At 37.7% G+C, this 14,863-nt stretch overlaps 1 protein-coding gene across 1 annotated transcript in view; it reads right to left on the bottom strand.

Annotated features, from left to right (window-relative positions):
- Positions 1–10,157, bottom strand: part of LOC121384780 (gonadotropin-releasing hormone II receptor-like) — a 138,072-nt gene extending 127,915 nt beyond the window's left edge. Inside the window, exon 1 of the mRNA XM_041515362.1 lies at positions 8,754–10,157. Within this exon, the coding sequence (XP_041371296.1) occupies positions 8,754–9,245 (492 nt within the window). The 5' untranslated portion in view covers positions 9,246–10,157. The remainder of the gene's footprint in view (positions 1–8,753) is intronic.
- Between the last annotated feature and the right edge of the window lie 4,706 nt (positions 10,158–14,863).

Raw genomic sequence — 14,863 nt, 5'->3', positions numbered from 1 at the left:
AGAGAAGAGATAATTTATAATAGACCTACGTATCACTCTCCACAAGTCCTGTGATTGGTTATAAATGTGAGTGTGTTGGTTGTAAAAAATAATAGTTTCATCTGGGTCAAATAAATGTGCAATTTTATTTCATCTAGTACCAATGTGTCAAGTAGCCTTGTGCTTGAAACATGTATGGGGTACCTGTAAAAAAAAGTACTCAAATTTTGTGCGAAACTAGGGTAGTCATAGACGCTACCCGTTATCTCAGAAACGAGCAGCTTGACCCCCATTTTTTTCTGATTCACTTTAAGTGTAAGGGGTGGTAGTATTTATATCCGTGGCGTTTATGTCGGTTGATACGTTGCAGGTAGGAGTTTTAGCCGCATATGTTACTATTGTCGTCTATGGGATTTGATTTGGTAGTATACACCCTATAGCACATATTCAGTGCATAATAAAAAATATTATGATTTTGTCATTTTATTTAATTAAACTATACTGGTTGATTAATTAGCCATCACTCGATCATGTAAGTTCACAATGACCTTGACCTTGACAATAATCTCTGTACATGGCTCTGAATGGAGTTTGAATCAAAGTTAGCACTGAAGAAAAGTTGGTTTTGGCCTATAATTCATACTGTAAAGATTTCAATAATTTCTTTTTACATGGTATTTGACTTGCCATATACAACTGCTCTTAAATATGGTATTATATATAGGCAACCTGAACTAAGATTTTAATAGCAATTTATTTTTATATTAAAAATAGCATGTGCCAATAGTGGGTTAATGTCTTTAGTTTCCATTAACATTGTTAATTTTTTATGTATGAAATTCTGAAAACTCAAATTTGTAAAGAAGTTGATTTTTATTGTCATTTTGACATATTTATAGGGTGCTAAGTTATATTTTAGACAAATTTGTAGTTTTATGCAAAATTTAAAGTAAATTTGAAGAAAAACTTTACCAAAAACATAATTAAATTTGTTGTCACTATTGTGCCTTCTGTTCTTATTTGTACATAACAATAAGGTTGTTAAACATATACTTAGATCTCCAGATCATTTTTGTTTCTTAATAATCACTTAGTTAGCTCTCATGAAAAGCATTTTGAGTTTATACTAGATTCAGAACCAATTTTTTCAGATTTGATTATCTGCCTTGGATTAAGTTGATAATTTATTTTATTGTTAAAGCTGTATTACCTAATGTTACTAGCTAAATAAAATGCTGGATTACAGATTGTAGGAATACATCTAATGTACATATTGTATTCATCCGGATTAGAAAATAATGCAAGAAAATAGATGTTCGGGTAATTTTGTCATTTAAAAATAGTTTTTTTCAGTAATTAATAAAAAATAAATGTGTTAAAGCTGCATGATTATTCCAGATATCACAACTATTAAACCTCCAACTACAGTAGGCTATAAATAAAATATAGTCAGGAATATTGGTGGCTGCCAATGGTTTTGATGGTTCATTATGAAAATCAGCATGGCCGATGGATTTGAAATTCCCACACCTGGTAACTTGAAAACACCCACACCCAGCATACAGGATTTCCTCCCAACACTAATGTTCAGGACATTAAGTCATTACTTCATACAGGTACAGTCATGTTTGTGTTTCCTTACTCAGACAGTGTATTTTTTTAATACTGATATTTCTTTGATGTGCCTGTTAAGGTCTTCATAATCTAGGGGTCAATCAAGTGCATGTGTTTTAATGGCATTCTTTAAAGGGGTAGAGGTACTCTGACTATCTTTATTGTCTCTACATATATACCTGAGTACACACACCCAACTAAAAGTAAATATCTTCAGGAGTTTTATTTTAAAACATTTTGTTGTTTAATATGACATATTGCATTTGTACAAAACTATATGCAATATATATGCTTTTTGAGGTGTACATTATATTAGGTTGCACTGTAGAAACAACACTTTCAGTGAGGTTGTCAGTTTATGTCAGAATACACCAGATCCTGATTGTCATAAAGACACATAGCTGGACACTTTTTGAAAAATGTATGTTATCAGTATAGGTAGTACTATACCAAATAACTTCCGGCTGGGTCAAAGTTCGAGGTGCACCGAACTTTTGATAGAGAAGTGAACACCACAAGTCCTGTGATTGGTTATAAATGTGAGTGTGTTGGTTGTAAAAAATAATAGTTTCATCTGGGTAAAATAAATGTGCAATTTTATTTCATCTAGTACCAATGTGTCAAGTAGCCTTGTGCTTGAAACATGTATGGGGTACCTGTAAAAAAAAGTACTCAAATTTTGTGCGAAACTAGGGTAGTCATAGACGCTACCCGTTATCTCAGAAACGAGCAGCTTGACCCCCATTTTTTTCTGATTCACTTTAAGTGTAAGGGGTGGTAGTATTTATATCCGTGGCGTTTATGTCGGTTGATACGTTGCAGGTAGGAGTTTTAGCCGCATATGTTACTATTGTCGTCTATGGGATTTGATTTGGTAGTATACACCCTATAGCACTGGTATACATGGAGTATAATACAGTAGGGTCATTATCAGATAAAGTCCCAACATGAGGATTTTACGTTCAAAGAAAAAAGTCACTATTTGTTTATTAAATTATTTGATAACTTGATAGAATAAACACCAGGGGATCATAAGCCAATGATAGCAGCGCACGTTTCTTCCAAAATATGAGGTAACCCGCACATTTTGTCAGAACCGTAAAATGATTGTAAATTAATCACAAATGACTAACAAACCATACACTATCAGGGGCGTAGCGTGATCTGGACCTGGAGGGGGGGGGGGGGGGTTCGAATATGAACCAAGTGGACTTTTTCTATTTTGTTTTTGCACCACCAGAAACTCCATATGTATAAACCTGTATGTTTAGTTCTGAAAGCGGACCATTTGCTTCAGCGGGGGGTTCGGACCCCCCGAACCCCCCCCCCCCCCAGCCTACGCCCCTGCACTATCATCTTCTTATCCCCAACTAAAAGCTTTCCTAGAAGTTGAGGGGACGGGACGTAGCCCAGTGGTATAGCGCTTGATGCGAGGTCGGTTTGGAATCGATCCCCGTCGTTGGAACCCATTCCACTATTTCTCGTTCCAGCCAGAGCACAAAAACTGGTGTATCAAAGGCCGTGGTATGTGTTGCATATAAATGATCCCTTGCTACTAATGATAAATGTAGCTGGTTTCCTCTCTAAGACTAAAATGTCAAAATTACCATATGACATCTAATAGCCGATGATTAAAAAATAAATGTGCTCTAGTGGTGTCGATAAACAAACCAAACGTAACATTTCCCTAGAAGTTGAGCTTCTTGTTTCTTTTTATTGGCTGTAAATAATTATAATAAATAATAAATTTAAGATAACATTTAAAAAACCAAAAAAACACATTCAAAATGAATACTTTTAGAAGACAAATATTGTAGTAGTTCGATGTAGTAGAACATTTTTACCATTGCTTAAAACAGTGGGCCCATTGGGCTATTTCTCGTTATAGACAGTGCACCACGACGGGTATACTAAAGCCGTGGTATGTGCTATCCTGTCTGTGGGATGGTGCATATAAACGACCCTTGCTACTAATGGAAAAATGTTGCGGGTGTCCTCCCTAAGACTAAATTACCATATTTTTGACATCCAGTAGCTGATGATTAATAAATCAATGTGATTTAGTGGTTTCGTTAAACCAAACTGTTTTTTTCTTTTAAAACATGATATTATTCCCTCTGCCTACCCCTCTTGGAGTTTAAGAATCCCCATAGACAGTGTCTGGCTTCATTACTCGCCGAGCTGCTTCTGTTTGCTGATTTTTTCTTAAGAATCAGATCTGGATATAAAAAAAAAAAAAAAAAAAAAACCTATACGAAAAAAAATGCAGATAAGAGGTTTAATTTCACCTCCCGCCATATAATCATCTTATGTCGCTAATAATAGAATAACTGGCACACTGATTCTCTTCAATGAATCCATTCAGCTGACTGGGGTTTTCTCGTTCCATCCAGTGCACCACAACTGGACAAAGGCCGTGGTATGTGCTATCCTGTCTATGGGAGGTACATATAAAATATTCCTTGCTGCTAATCGAAAAGAATAGCCAATGAAGTGGCGACAGCGGGTTTCCTCACTCAATATTTGTGTGGTCCTTCACCATATGTCCGACGCCATATAGCCGTAAATAAAATGTGTTGAGTGCGTAGTTAAATAAACAATTTACTTCCTTCCTCTTCAATGATTTGCCAACGATAATTAGAAACAAAAAAAAAGAAGAAGAAAAATGAAGTCAACTACAAAAAGTGAGAAAAAAACCCTATTCATTAATTCATTTATACTTATTTTCGTGCTTTTATATTTATTTAGAGATTCAAATTGACGCTGGCCGTGACTACGTATTTTATAGCAGGGATGACGTCAGGTGTCCAGTAATCAGTACATCTGAGTCTTTGCAAAATAACATTTCCGTTTGTTCCTGCAGCTTCAGGTGTTGACTTTTGAGATTTTTTAAACATATGCTCTACCAACCTCTGCAGATGTTCACGGCAATCGGAATTCCGTGGAGATTGCTGTGCTGTTTTAAATTGTACTGGATATTTTTTGCTGTAGACTATTCGATTTCTTTCCACGGCATGTGGGGTTTGGATGTTGTTGTTGTTGTTGTTTTTGTGGGGTTTTTTTTTTTTTGTTGTTGTTGTTTGTTGTTTGTTTGTTTTGTTTGTTTTTTTTTGTTGTTTTTTTTTGGGGGGAGGGGGTTCCTTATAGATATTTTCGTAAGTGCTGCGGTTGCTCAATGTATGCGCCATATCATTCCAGCAGAGAAGTGGTTTCATCGGGGTTATGGGGGCGGTATTCAGCTCAGCCAGTAAAAGTTAAAGTTTGTTTTGTTTAAAGACACTACTAGAGCACATTGCTATATTAATAATTGGCTATTGGCTGTCTAACATATGGTATTTTTTTTTTACATATAATCATGTAGAGGAAACCCGCTACATTTCTTTTTTCCATTAGTTGTAAGAGATCTTTTATATTCACCATCCCACAGACAGGATAGCACATGCCATGACATTTGATACATCAGTCTTGGTGCACTGGTTAGAACGAGAAATAGCCCCGACGGGGATCGATCCTAGACCGACCGCGCATCAGGCGATCGCTCTACCACTGAGCTACGCCCCGCCCTTCTCAGTCGGTAGAGCGCTTGTCTGTGGTGCTTGTCACAGGATCGAATCTCCTCGGTGCAAATATCGTACGCAACACCATGTGCATAGCAGAAGCTATGATTTTTGATAACGAGGTGTTTGTTTAAATCAGAAAACTTGAATATATAAATGGAAACAAGTACGATAGTAAATTAAAAGAGGACATGTCTTCGCTGAGGTAACAAGTAAACGACATGGTAATGTGGTTTATCTCTAGACATTACAGCGGTATATTACTTCCGCCATATGAAGACTTACATGGAGTGTAATACAGAAATTAGTTGATGGTTTGACGATCCTAAAGAAAGTAGATTACTGGAAAATATTTTATTTTCGTAGGCTTACATGTTCGTGGTTTTGCTAAAACACATACACACACACACACACACTCTCTCTCTCTCTCTCTCTCTCTCTCTCTCTCTCTCTCTCTCTCTCTCTCTCTCTCTCTCTCTCTCTCTCTCTCTCACACACACACACACATTAAAATAACTATCATGCGTTTTTAGCCCTAGCAAGATTTCCGTTTGTTCCCCCACACACCCTGCGTTTTACTATTTTTCAAGAACTTTATCTTACCGTAACAGGTTTTAAATATAAATAATTATATGCATAAATACATTTGCAATGACATTTGGCCGAATTATTCGTTTAGCCGTTAGAAGAAATAATAAATCCGTGGCTACAAAATTATTTCAGATAAAAATTGATACTGAGATACTACAAAACATTACGATGTCCAGAAATGAATAGGTTATAGATATATTCATATTCTAAGCAGGAAAATGTAAGTAAATTGTAATTTTAAGAAAGTAAAACTATTTTATTTTCCAAACTCAGGATAGATCCTTTAATTTTCGTTGGGTACTTAAAATCGTGGCTCGAAAAGACAGTATCATAAATTTGTATTACATGTATATGTATTTTATTACATTTTTCTTGTGCTCTTAAATTGGATGACTGCAATAGTCCAATTACACGAGAAAGAAAGAAATGTTTTATTTAACGACGCACTCAACACATTTTATTTACGGTTATATGGCGTCAGACATATGGTTAAGGACCACACAGATATTCAGAGAGAAAACCCGCTGTCGCCACTTCATGGGCTACTCTTTTCGATTAGCAGCAAGGGATCTTTTATATGCACCATCCCACAGACAGGGTAGTACATACCACGGGCTTTGATATACCAGTTGTGGTGCACTGGCTGGAACGAGAAATAGCCCAATAGGCCCACTGACCCAATTACACGAGAATTAGACCTCTACAAACAAAGGTGAGTCTGCAGTACAAATACTTGAGGCGAATAGGCCTACTATTATTTGTTCCATAGTAAACATCATAATGTTGAAAACATTAGAAGTAAATAACGTGAATGTACCAAAACATAACACTTTCTGTGTTTTTGTAATGTATCATTATTTTAAAAACCTTGCTATATTTATAAAACTATTATCGATTCTTCTGAAATGATATTTGTCCATCGCAAACCATTTTTGTTTACGTACCCGCTGTTTTTTTTGTTAACTGTAGATATATCTATGTTGACGTGAAGTCATGTCATGTTAACACTGCATATTCGTGTCGTAATTTTGCTAAATTCTGTAACGTGTTTTGAGTGTTGTTGGATACAGTTTTGACAATTTAATAATAAGTTTGTAAGTTTGGTCTGTTCTTTATTTCGAACACTTGAAAACACTGACAAGATATTACCACTTTAAAGGGACAGAGCTTAGTTTTTAATCTCTAAGGCGTATTTTCCACCTAGACCCTAGTTTTTAATCTCTAAGGCGTATTTTCCACCTAGACCCTAGTTTCAACCCGTAACAATAAACACTAAGTTTGGTTAATTTACAAACCTGTAACAAATTTAGATACAAGAGAGTGAAACGAGAGTCTGTGACGTTGAAATACCCTTAAAAATAGATTAAAACGCGACTCCATAATCATTACTTCTCAGACGCACGTGCGGTTTTAAAAATATGAAAAATGCATTTGGTGGTATTAGAAACACCAAGATTACCAGAACCACTTCGGTTGCATGGAAATGGATAATCTAAACAATGAAATGTAAGTAATGTTTGATTTCAGTTATCATAAACGGCTCTAATAGTGAAAAATATGCTGTAGTGTTTAAAAACTAGGGTCTGTCTCTTTAAAAACCTTTACTTGATATGTTCAGGTACTTATCTACAAATGGCGTGCTATTTTATCATATATTATCGCATAGCAAATGTGTATTTTATATAACTCTTGTTACAAGGGCCACGGAACAGAGAGGGCCACCACTCTCCCTCGTTTCCCTGTTATTGTCCTCCAAATCCTCCAAATGCTGTATTTAAACACCTGAAATTCAAAATTGTCTCAAGTGGAGTTTAACACCATCCGCACCCCCACCCACCCTATAACAGGTCCTGGCCCTTAGATCCTTAAAATTTCCTCCTCCAGGTCGTCGAATTGACAGTGCCCCACTCCACTTTGAAACCGCACTGACAGTGCCCCACGCCTCACCCACCCCCTTCAAATACACTCACAGGCCCTGCTATTATGTTCGTAATATGTTTTGAAAAAGAAAATTATTTACACTCTTCACAGAATAAAATTAATGTTATAGAAAGTGAACGGCAGTGTGTAACCTCCAGATCTGTTTATAATTATTACAACAGCAGAGTGAGGTAAAACATTGAAGAGGGAGAAAACCGTGGTTCCTTTCTAGGTATGGCTTTACAGGCCTTCTAGAATTTGTTTTATAAAATCCACTAGCCATGGGATCAGTGATTTAAAAAATTTACTAGCCATAATTAAAAATTCACTAGCTCTACTTTAAGTTAATACAATTTTACTTAATAATAGTAATAATTGGAACCTAAAGAGGGAGATAGAGCAGGATATTCATATTTAAAAAATAGACTTTACTGCAACATTTGATCAAAAATATTCCCTAGCCGTCGGGCATGACAATAGTAGTTATTTACTAGCCCAACATTGAATATCACTAGCCATGGGAGTGGGGATACCATAATCTAGAAGCCCTGGGTTTATATAAACACAATTTACAACACAACATTGGAATATTAAGGAAGGTGAGAGTTCGTGAACAATTCGACTGGTTTCCACTTTATCATGTCTAACATTAATCTGACGTTAGGAACAAAACAAAATGTCTATCGAGCTACTGCGAACAATTTGACTGGTTTTCACCGTTTCGTGCCGTAACACTTTATTTTGACATTAGCTCGTGAACCATTTGACTGGTTTCCATCTTATCCCATCATATCACTTTAATTTGACGTTAATGGCAAAATAATACTTTAAAAAAAAAAAAAAAAAAAAAAGTCTACCGAGCGCTTGAGGAAAAATTCACAATTTAACGTTAAGGCAATAACAATTTTTTATTGTAATTAAAAAAATCATAACACACACACACACACACACACACACACAAACCTGTTTAGCGTTCGCGATCAATTTGAGTGATTCACATTACTTTTAACATTGGGTGAGGTAAAAACCAGTCTATCGAGTAACCACGAGCGCTCATCCTCCCAAAACACAACACGCAGCCGCTGGACTCACCTGGGGTAAACTGGCGGCGATACTCATGAGCCAAGCGATCGCCAGCATGATCCGAGCTCTCCGCGGCGTGTCGAAGATGCTGAGCGGGTGAACGATGGAGTAGTAGCGGTCGAGCGAGATCGTCATCAGGATGAACGAAGACAGGTAGAAGCCGAACGCTCGCCAGAACATCATGACGCGACACATGAAGTCGCCGGCGTCCCACGACACCGTCACGTGCCAGATCGTCTCCAGCGGCAGCATGATGAACGCCACGATTAGATCGGCGATCGCGAGGTGCATGATGAACGTGTTGACGCGCGACCGAAATCCTCGGTTGCGGAACAACGTGATGAAAACAGTGAGGTTGCCGGCGGCGGCGACGACGAAGAGACAGCAGTAGGCGATCACCGACACGAGGGTGTCGTCGTTGAACACCATCTCGTTCGACAGCGTCACGTTCGTTTTCGGCCCCACCGTCGTTATCAGGAAAGGCGACGTTGTGGTTGCCATGGTCGTGATGATGATTTTTGTTTTAATTATTATTATTATTTTTTTTTTTTTTTTATTTTTTTTTTTGGGGGGAGGGTATAGTTACGCGATTTGCATGTAGTTGCGTATTGTTCGTACAGTTGTGTGAATATCCGTACAATTGTATGAGGTACGTACAGTTGTGTTAGTTCCGTATAGTTGTGTGAATATCCGTAAAACTGATGTACGTACTGTATATCCGTACAGTTACGTATTGTCTGTACAGTTGCGTCAAAATCCGTACAATTGTGTGATGTACGTACAGCTGTGTGAATATCCGTACAACTGTGTGACGTACGTAATGTTGTGTGCTATCCGTACATTTGTGTTATTATCCGTACAGTTGTGTGATATCCGTTCAGTGTGTGAATATCCGTAAAATTGTACGATTATCCGTACAGTTGTGTTATATCCGTAAAGTTATTTGATTAGCCGTACAGTTGTGTGATTATCCGTACAATTGTGTGATATTCGCACAGTTATGTAATGTCCGTACATTTGCGTATTGTCCGTACAGCTGTTTGGTATCCATACACTTGTTTGATGTCAGCACAGTTGTGATATGTATAGTACAATTATTTGATTATCCGTACAATTATGTGATGATCCGTACAGTTGTGCTAAAGCACAAGAAGGAGTGTTGAACAAAACCTCACGCCAAAACACAGATATGTCGGTATACACAGGTGCGTAATTCATCCACCAACAGTTCGTGTATTTAGGCAATTTGGTTAGTGAGCAGTCGATGCAAAAGTCATTCTCTAACATTCCGTACACACAGACAGTTCGGCAAGTAATCAGTCGATGCGAAACTCATCCTTTCAACATTCCGTACACACAAGCAGTTTAGCAAATATTCACACGATGCGAAAATGAGCAAATATAACAGTTAATAACAAGACATATATATATACACAAGTCACCAACTAAAACTGTTTCTATGAACACGGGACAAGTTGGCTGGTATATCCGTGTAAAAGTCAGCAAAATGAAGTTTCTCTGTGTTCATTACAAAGTTTCGCTGATGAGAAGCCGTGAAAACCAGCGACAAATGACCCTGGTGTACTACTTTATACTCTGTAAGGCACCGAGTCCAAAGGATTATTTCTTTTAAAACACAATGAGAATAGTGTCATTAACGGCTATTCTCTGGTGATTGTTCTGCAGCATAACACACACGACTAGCAACACGTCAACCGCGCATTACCCTTTCCTTGTAACTGTCTTTAAACACAGAGTTTGGACTAGCGTCAGCAGAGACCAATAGATTTAAATCCAAACTCATAAATTTCAAATTCACGAATACCTCTGCATCACATGTTCTAAAACAAACGTTTAAATATCAAATTCACGTATATCTCTGCGTCATATGATCTAAACAGACATTTAAAAACTTTAAATTCACGAGTACCTCTGTGTTATATGATCTAAACAGAATTTGAAATCACAAATTTATGAATACCTATCCGTCATATGATTTAAACAGAATTTAAAATCTAAAATTCACGAATACCTCTGCATCATTTGATCTGAACAAACTTTGAAAATTTAAATTCACAAATACTTATCTGTCATATAGTCTACAGAAACTATTAAATATCAAATTCACGAATACCTCTGTGTCATATGATCTAAACAAAATTTAAGATATCAAATTCACGAATACATTATGATACAAACAAACTTTAAAATCTCTAATTCACGAATACCTCTGCGTCATATGATCTAAACAGCCTTTCAAATATCAAATTCACGAATACCTCTTCTCTATTGTTTTACGAGACAGATCAAACTAACGACGAAACCGACATAGTGCACACGGTGTCACATCTGGAATTATCTTTACATTTCTGACTGAACATTAGAGAAAGAAAAAACCCAAATAAATCAAAATAAGTTTAAAGACAAAAATACACCCACTATTATACACTATATGGACTCTAAAGTAGGAGTGTAATCTCTACAGCTATATAGATATGGTCTGAGAAAAACTCTTAACTGTCAGATGTCTTAATGTCGTCGATTAACAAGATCCCGCAGTATCCAGTCGCCGTCGTCGATTTTCACGATATACACTCAGCCAATAGTCATAGCACACGTGTCTTTTAATTCGACACTCGACTGTCGTCTGTCAGTGTTTAATATTCATGCTGCAAGTTGACAGTCGAATGACAGACTCTCTGGGCACGTCAAGCTTTCTGTCAGGGTAAGTTAATCATACACGGCGTATCAATACGATGATATGTCATAAGTTGATTATACACGGTGTATCAATACGATGGTATGTCATAAGTTGATCATACACGGTGTATCAACACGGCAATATGTCATAAGTTGATCATACACGGTGTATCAATACGATGGTATGTCATAAGTTGATCATACACGGTGTACCAATATGATGGTATGTCATACGTTGATCATACGCGGTGTATGAATACGATGGTATGTCATAAGCTGATCATACACGGTGTATCAATACGATGGTATGTCATAAGTTGATCATACACGATGTATCAATACGATGATATGTCATAAGTTGATCATACACGGTGTATCAATACGATGATATGTCATAACTTGAACATACACGGTGTATCAATACGATTGTATGTCATAAGTTTATTATACACTGTGTATCAATACGATGATATGTTATAAGTTGATTATATACGGTGTATCAATACAATGATGCCATAAGTTGATCACACACAGTGTATCAATACGACGGTATGTCATAAGTTGATCATACACGGTGTATCAATATGATGATGCCATAAGTTGATCACACACAGTGTATCAATACGATGGTATGTAATACGTTGATCATACACGGTGTATCAATACGATCATATGTCATCAGCTGATCATGCACGGTGTATCAATACGATGGTATATCATAAGTTGATCATACACGGTGTATCAATACGATCATATGTCATGTCGTGTTGTTATTCCATCATCATTATTAAATTGTTGGCATATCTCTTTACATTTCTTTTGGTTTGTAATCCTTTTTTGTCAACGTGTCTGAGCATTATTCTCTCTACCATAACTGTCGTATTATTATTTTGCACATCTGAACGAATATATACCAACAAATTTACTTCTATTTCGACCGATATGTACTTAAACCAAATGTATTGCATTTGCTCAAATTGTATAATTAAACAGAAATCATGTTACTGTGGCTGAATTACACAATTCTTGTTAACGTTCGTAACTACAAGTAATGAAACTCGATGACAAACCTACAACTGTAAATGAAAATCTAACAATATTATCGCATTACACGCCGGATGCTATATTTTATGAAGTTTTATCAATAGGTTTATTACTGTATTACCTTAGTTTTATAACAACCGGAGTGACGTCTGGTTTTTTCACCAAGTCCCAGAAATAACCTTCCACTGTCATGCATCGCTGTTTTCATAAAATAATGTTTCGCAGGCACATAATCCATTCGTCTTCCAATTACAGTGAAGTACCGTTATGAACTTATTACACCGCTACGACACAACTTCAAGAAAACTTATTCCACTCCGTAAAAAAAATATATAATAAAAAATAAATAAAAAAACAACAAAACAAAACCGCACTGACAAGGGGAAGTTGCAGTCCATCAAACTCAAGCTAGCGATGATGAGAGCTGGAGCAATTCTTCAATCGACGATTCCGTAATCAGCCATCCATGACTGGAGTCTGGTACAAGACGTACAGGAATTACATCCACGACCGAACCAATAGCCGGGGATCTGTAGCAGGTATGCGTTAAACCGGCACAAGCTATGAAGAAGACAATTGTTTAATACACTGACGGCTTGGCGAATTGCGACCGGCGTTCGCTCTGTCTCTCTCTCTGTCTCTCTTTCTTTCGTATTCTCTCTTTGCTCTCACTATTCTACGACCGCCTGTTGCTTTCCGAACCATATAGTATTGATCACCAGCCAGATAAAGCTAGCATATTAGTACGAAGATACTCCCAAACATCTATTTGTAAAGATCACTCGTACATACCGTCGATAAAAAAAAAAGCCACGGCCGTAACTAGCGATTGGCAGGAGGTGGGGGGAGGGGAGGGGAGGGAGAACCTAAGGGCTAAGATCTCCCCCAAAAAGAAAGAAAGAAATAAATGTTTTATTTAACGACGCACTCAACACATTTTATTTACGGTTATATGGCGTCAGACATATGGTTAAGGACCACACAGATTTTGAGAGGAAACCCGCTGTCGCCACTTCATGGGCTACTTTTTCCAATTAACAGCTATGGATCTTTTATTTGCGCTTCCCACAGGCAGGATAGCACAAACCATGGCCTTTGTTGAACCAGTTATGGATCACTGGTCGGTGCAAGTGGTTTACACCTACCCATTGAGCCTTGCGGAACACTCACTCAGGGTTTGGAGTCGGTATCTGGATTAAAAATCCCATGCTTCGACTGGTATCCGAACCCAGTACCTACCAGCCTGTTGACCGATGGCCTAACCATGACGCCACCGAGGCCGGTACCCCCAAAAAGAAACAAAATACACGAAAACGTGTCTGTTTTAGTTGTTTTAGTTTTTGAAAGTACCATATTTATCTAGTTATAGAATTTAAGGACCTTATATTATTGTTAATTTATTCTTTTCATCGTCAACATCACCATTATCATTGGTCGCGACGTAGCTCAGTGGTAAAGCGTTCGCTTGATGCGCAGTCGGTCTAGGATCGATCCCCGTCAGTGGCCCATTGGGTTCATTCTCGTTCGAGCCAGTACACGACGTCTGGTTTATCAAAGGATGTGGTATGTGCTATCCTGTCTGTGGGATAGTGTATATAAAAGATCCCTTGTTACTAATAGTAAAATGTAGCGGGTTTCCTCTCTAAGGCTATAGGGGGCGGGACGTAGCCCAATGGTAAAGCGTTCGCTTGATGCGCGGTCGGCCTAGGATCGATCCCCGTCAGAGGACCCATTGGGCTATTTCTCGTTCCAGCCAGTGCTCCACAACTGGTGTAGTAGTATCCTGTCTGTGAGATGGTGCATATAAAAGATCCCTTGCTGCTAATCGGAAAGAGTAGCCCATGAAGTGACGACAGCGGGTTTCCTCTCTCTCTCTCTCTCAATATCTGTGTGGTCCTTAACCATATGTCTGACGCCATATAACCGTAAAATAAAATGTGTTGAGTGCGTCGTTAATAAAACATTTCCTTCCTTCCTTCCTCTAAGGCTATACGTCAAAATGTTCACGTTTGGCATCCATTAGCCGATGATTACTAAATCAATGTGCTCTAGAGGTTTCTTTAAACAACAAAAAACTGGTTTTTCATCATCATCATCAGGGCCGTAGCTAGGATTTTTTGTTTTGGGGGGGGGGGGGGGGGGGGCAACTGAGTAGTTAATAGTCTAAATCTCCTTAACAGTTAAGAAGATCATTTTCTTTAAGTTTCTATAATGCTTTCCGGATTTTTTCGGGGAGGGAGGGGGGGAGCAATTGTCCTCCTCCTCCTCCTCCTCCTCCTCCTCCTCCTCCTCATCATCATCATCATCTTCTTCTTCTTCTTCTTCTTCATTTTCATCTTCTTCTTTTTAACACCCTCTACTTATTTTAGGCTAGA

The sequence above is a fragment of the Gigantopelta aegis genome, chromosome 2 (assembly GCF_016097555.1).
Source record: "Gigantopelta aegis isolate Gae_Host chromosome 2, Gae_host_genome, whole genome shotgun sequence".
Lineage (NCBI taxonomy): Eukaryota > Metazoa > Mollusca > Gastropoda > Neomphalida > Peltospiridae > Gigantopelta > Gigantopelta aegis.
This window is presented reverse-complemented; position numbering and strand designations above follow the sequence as displayed.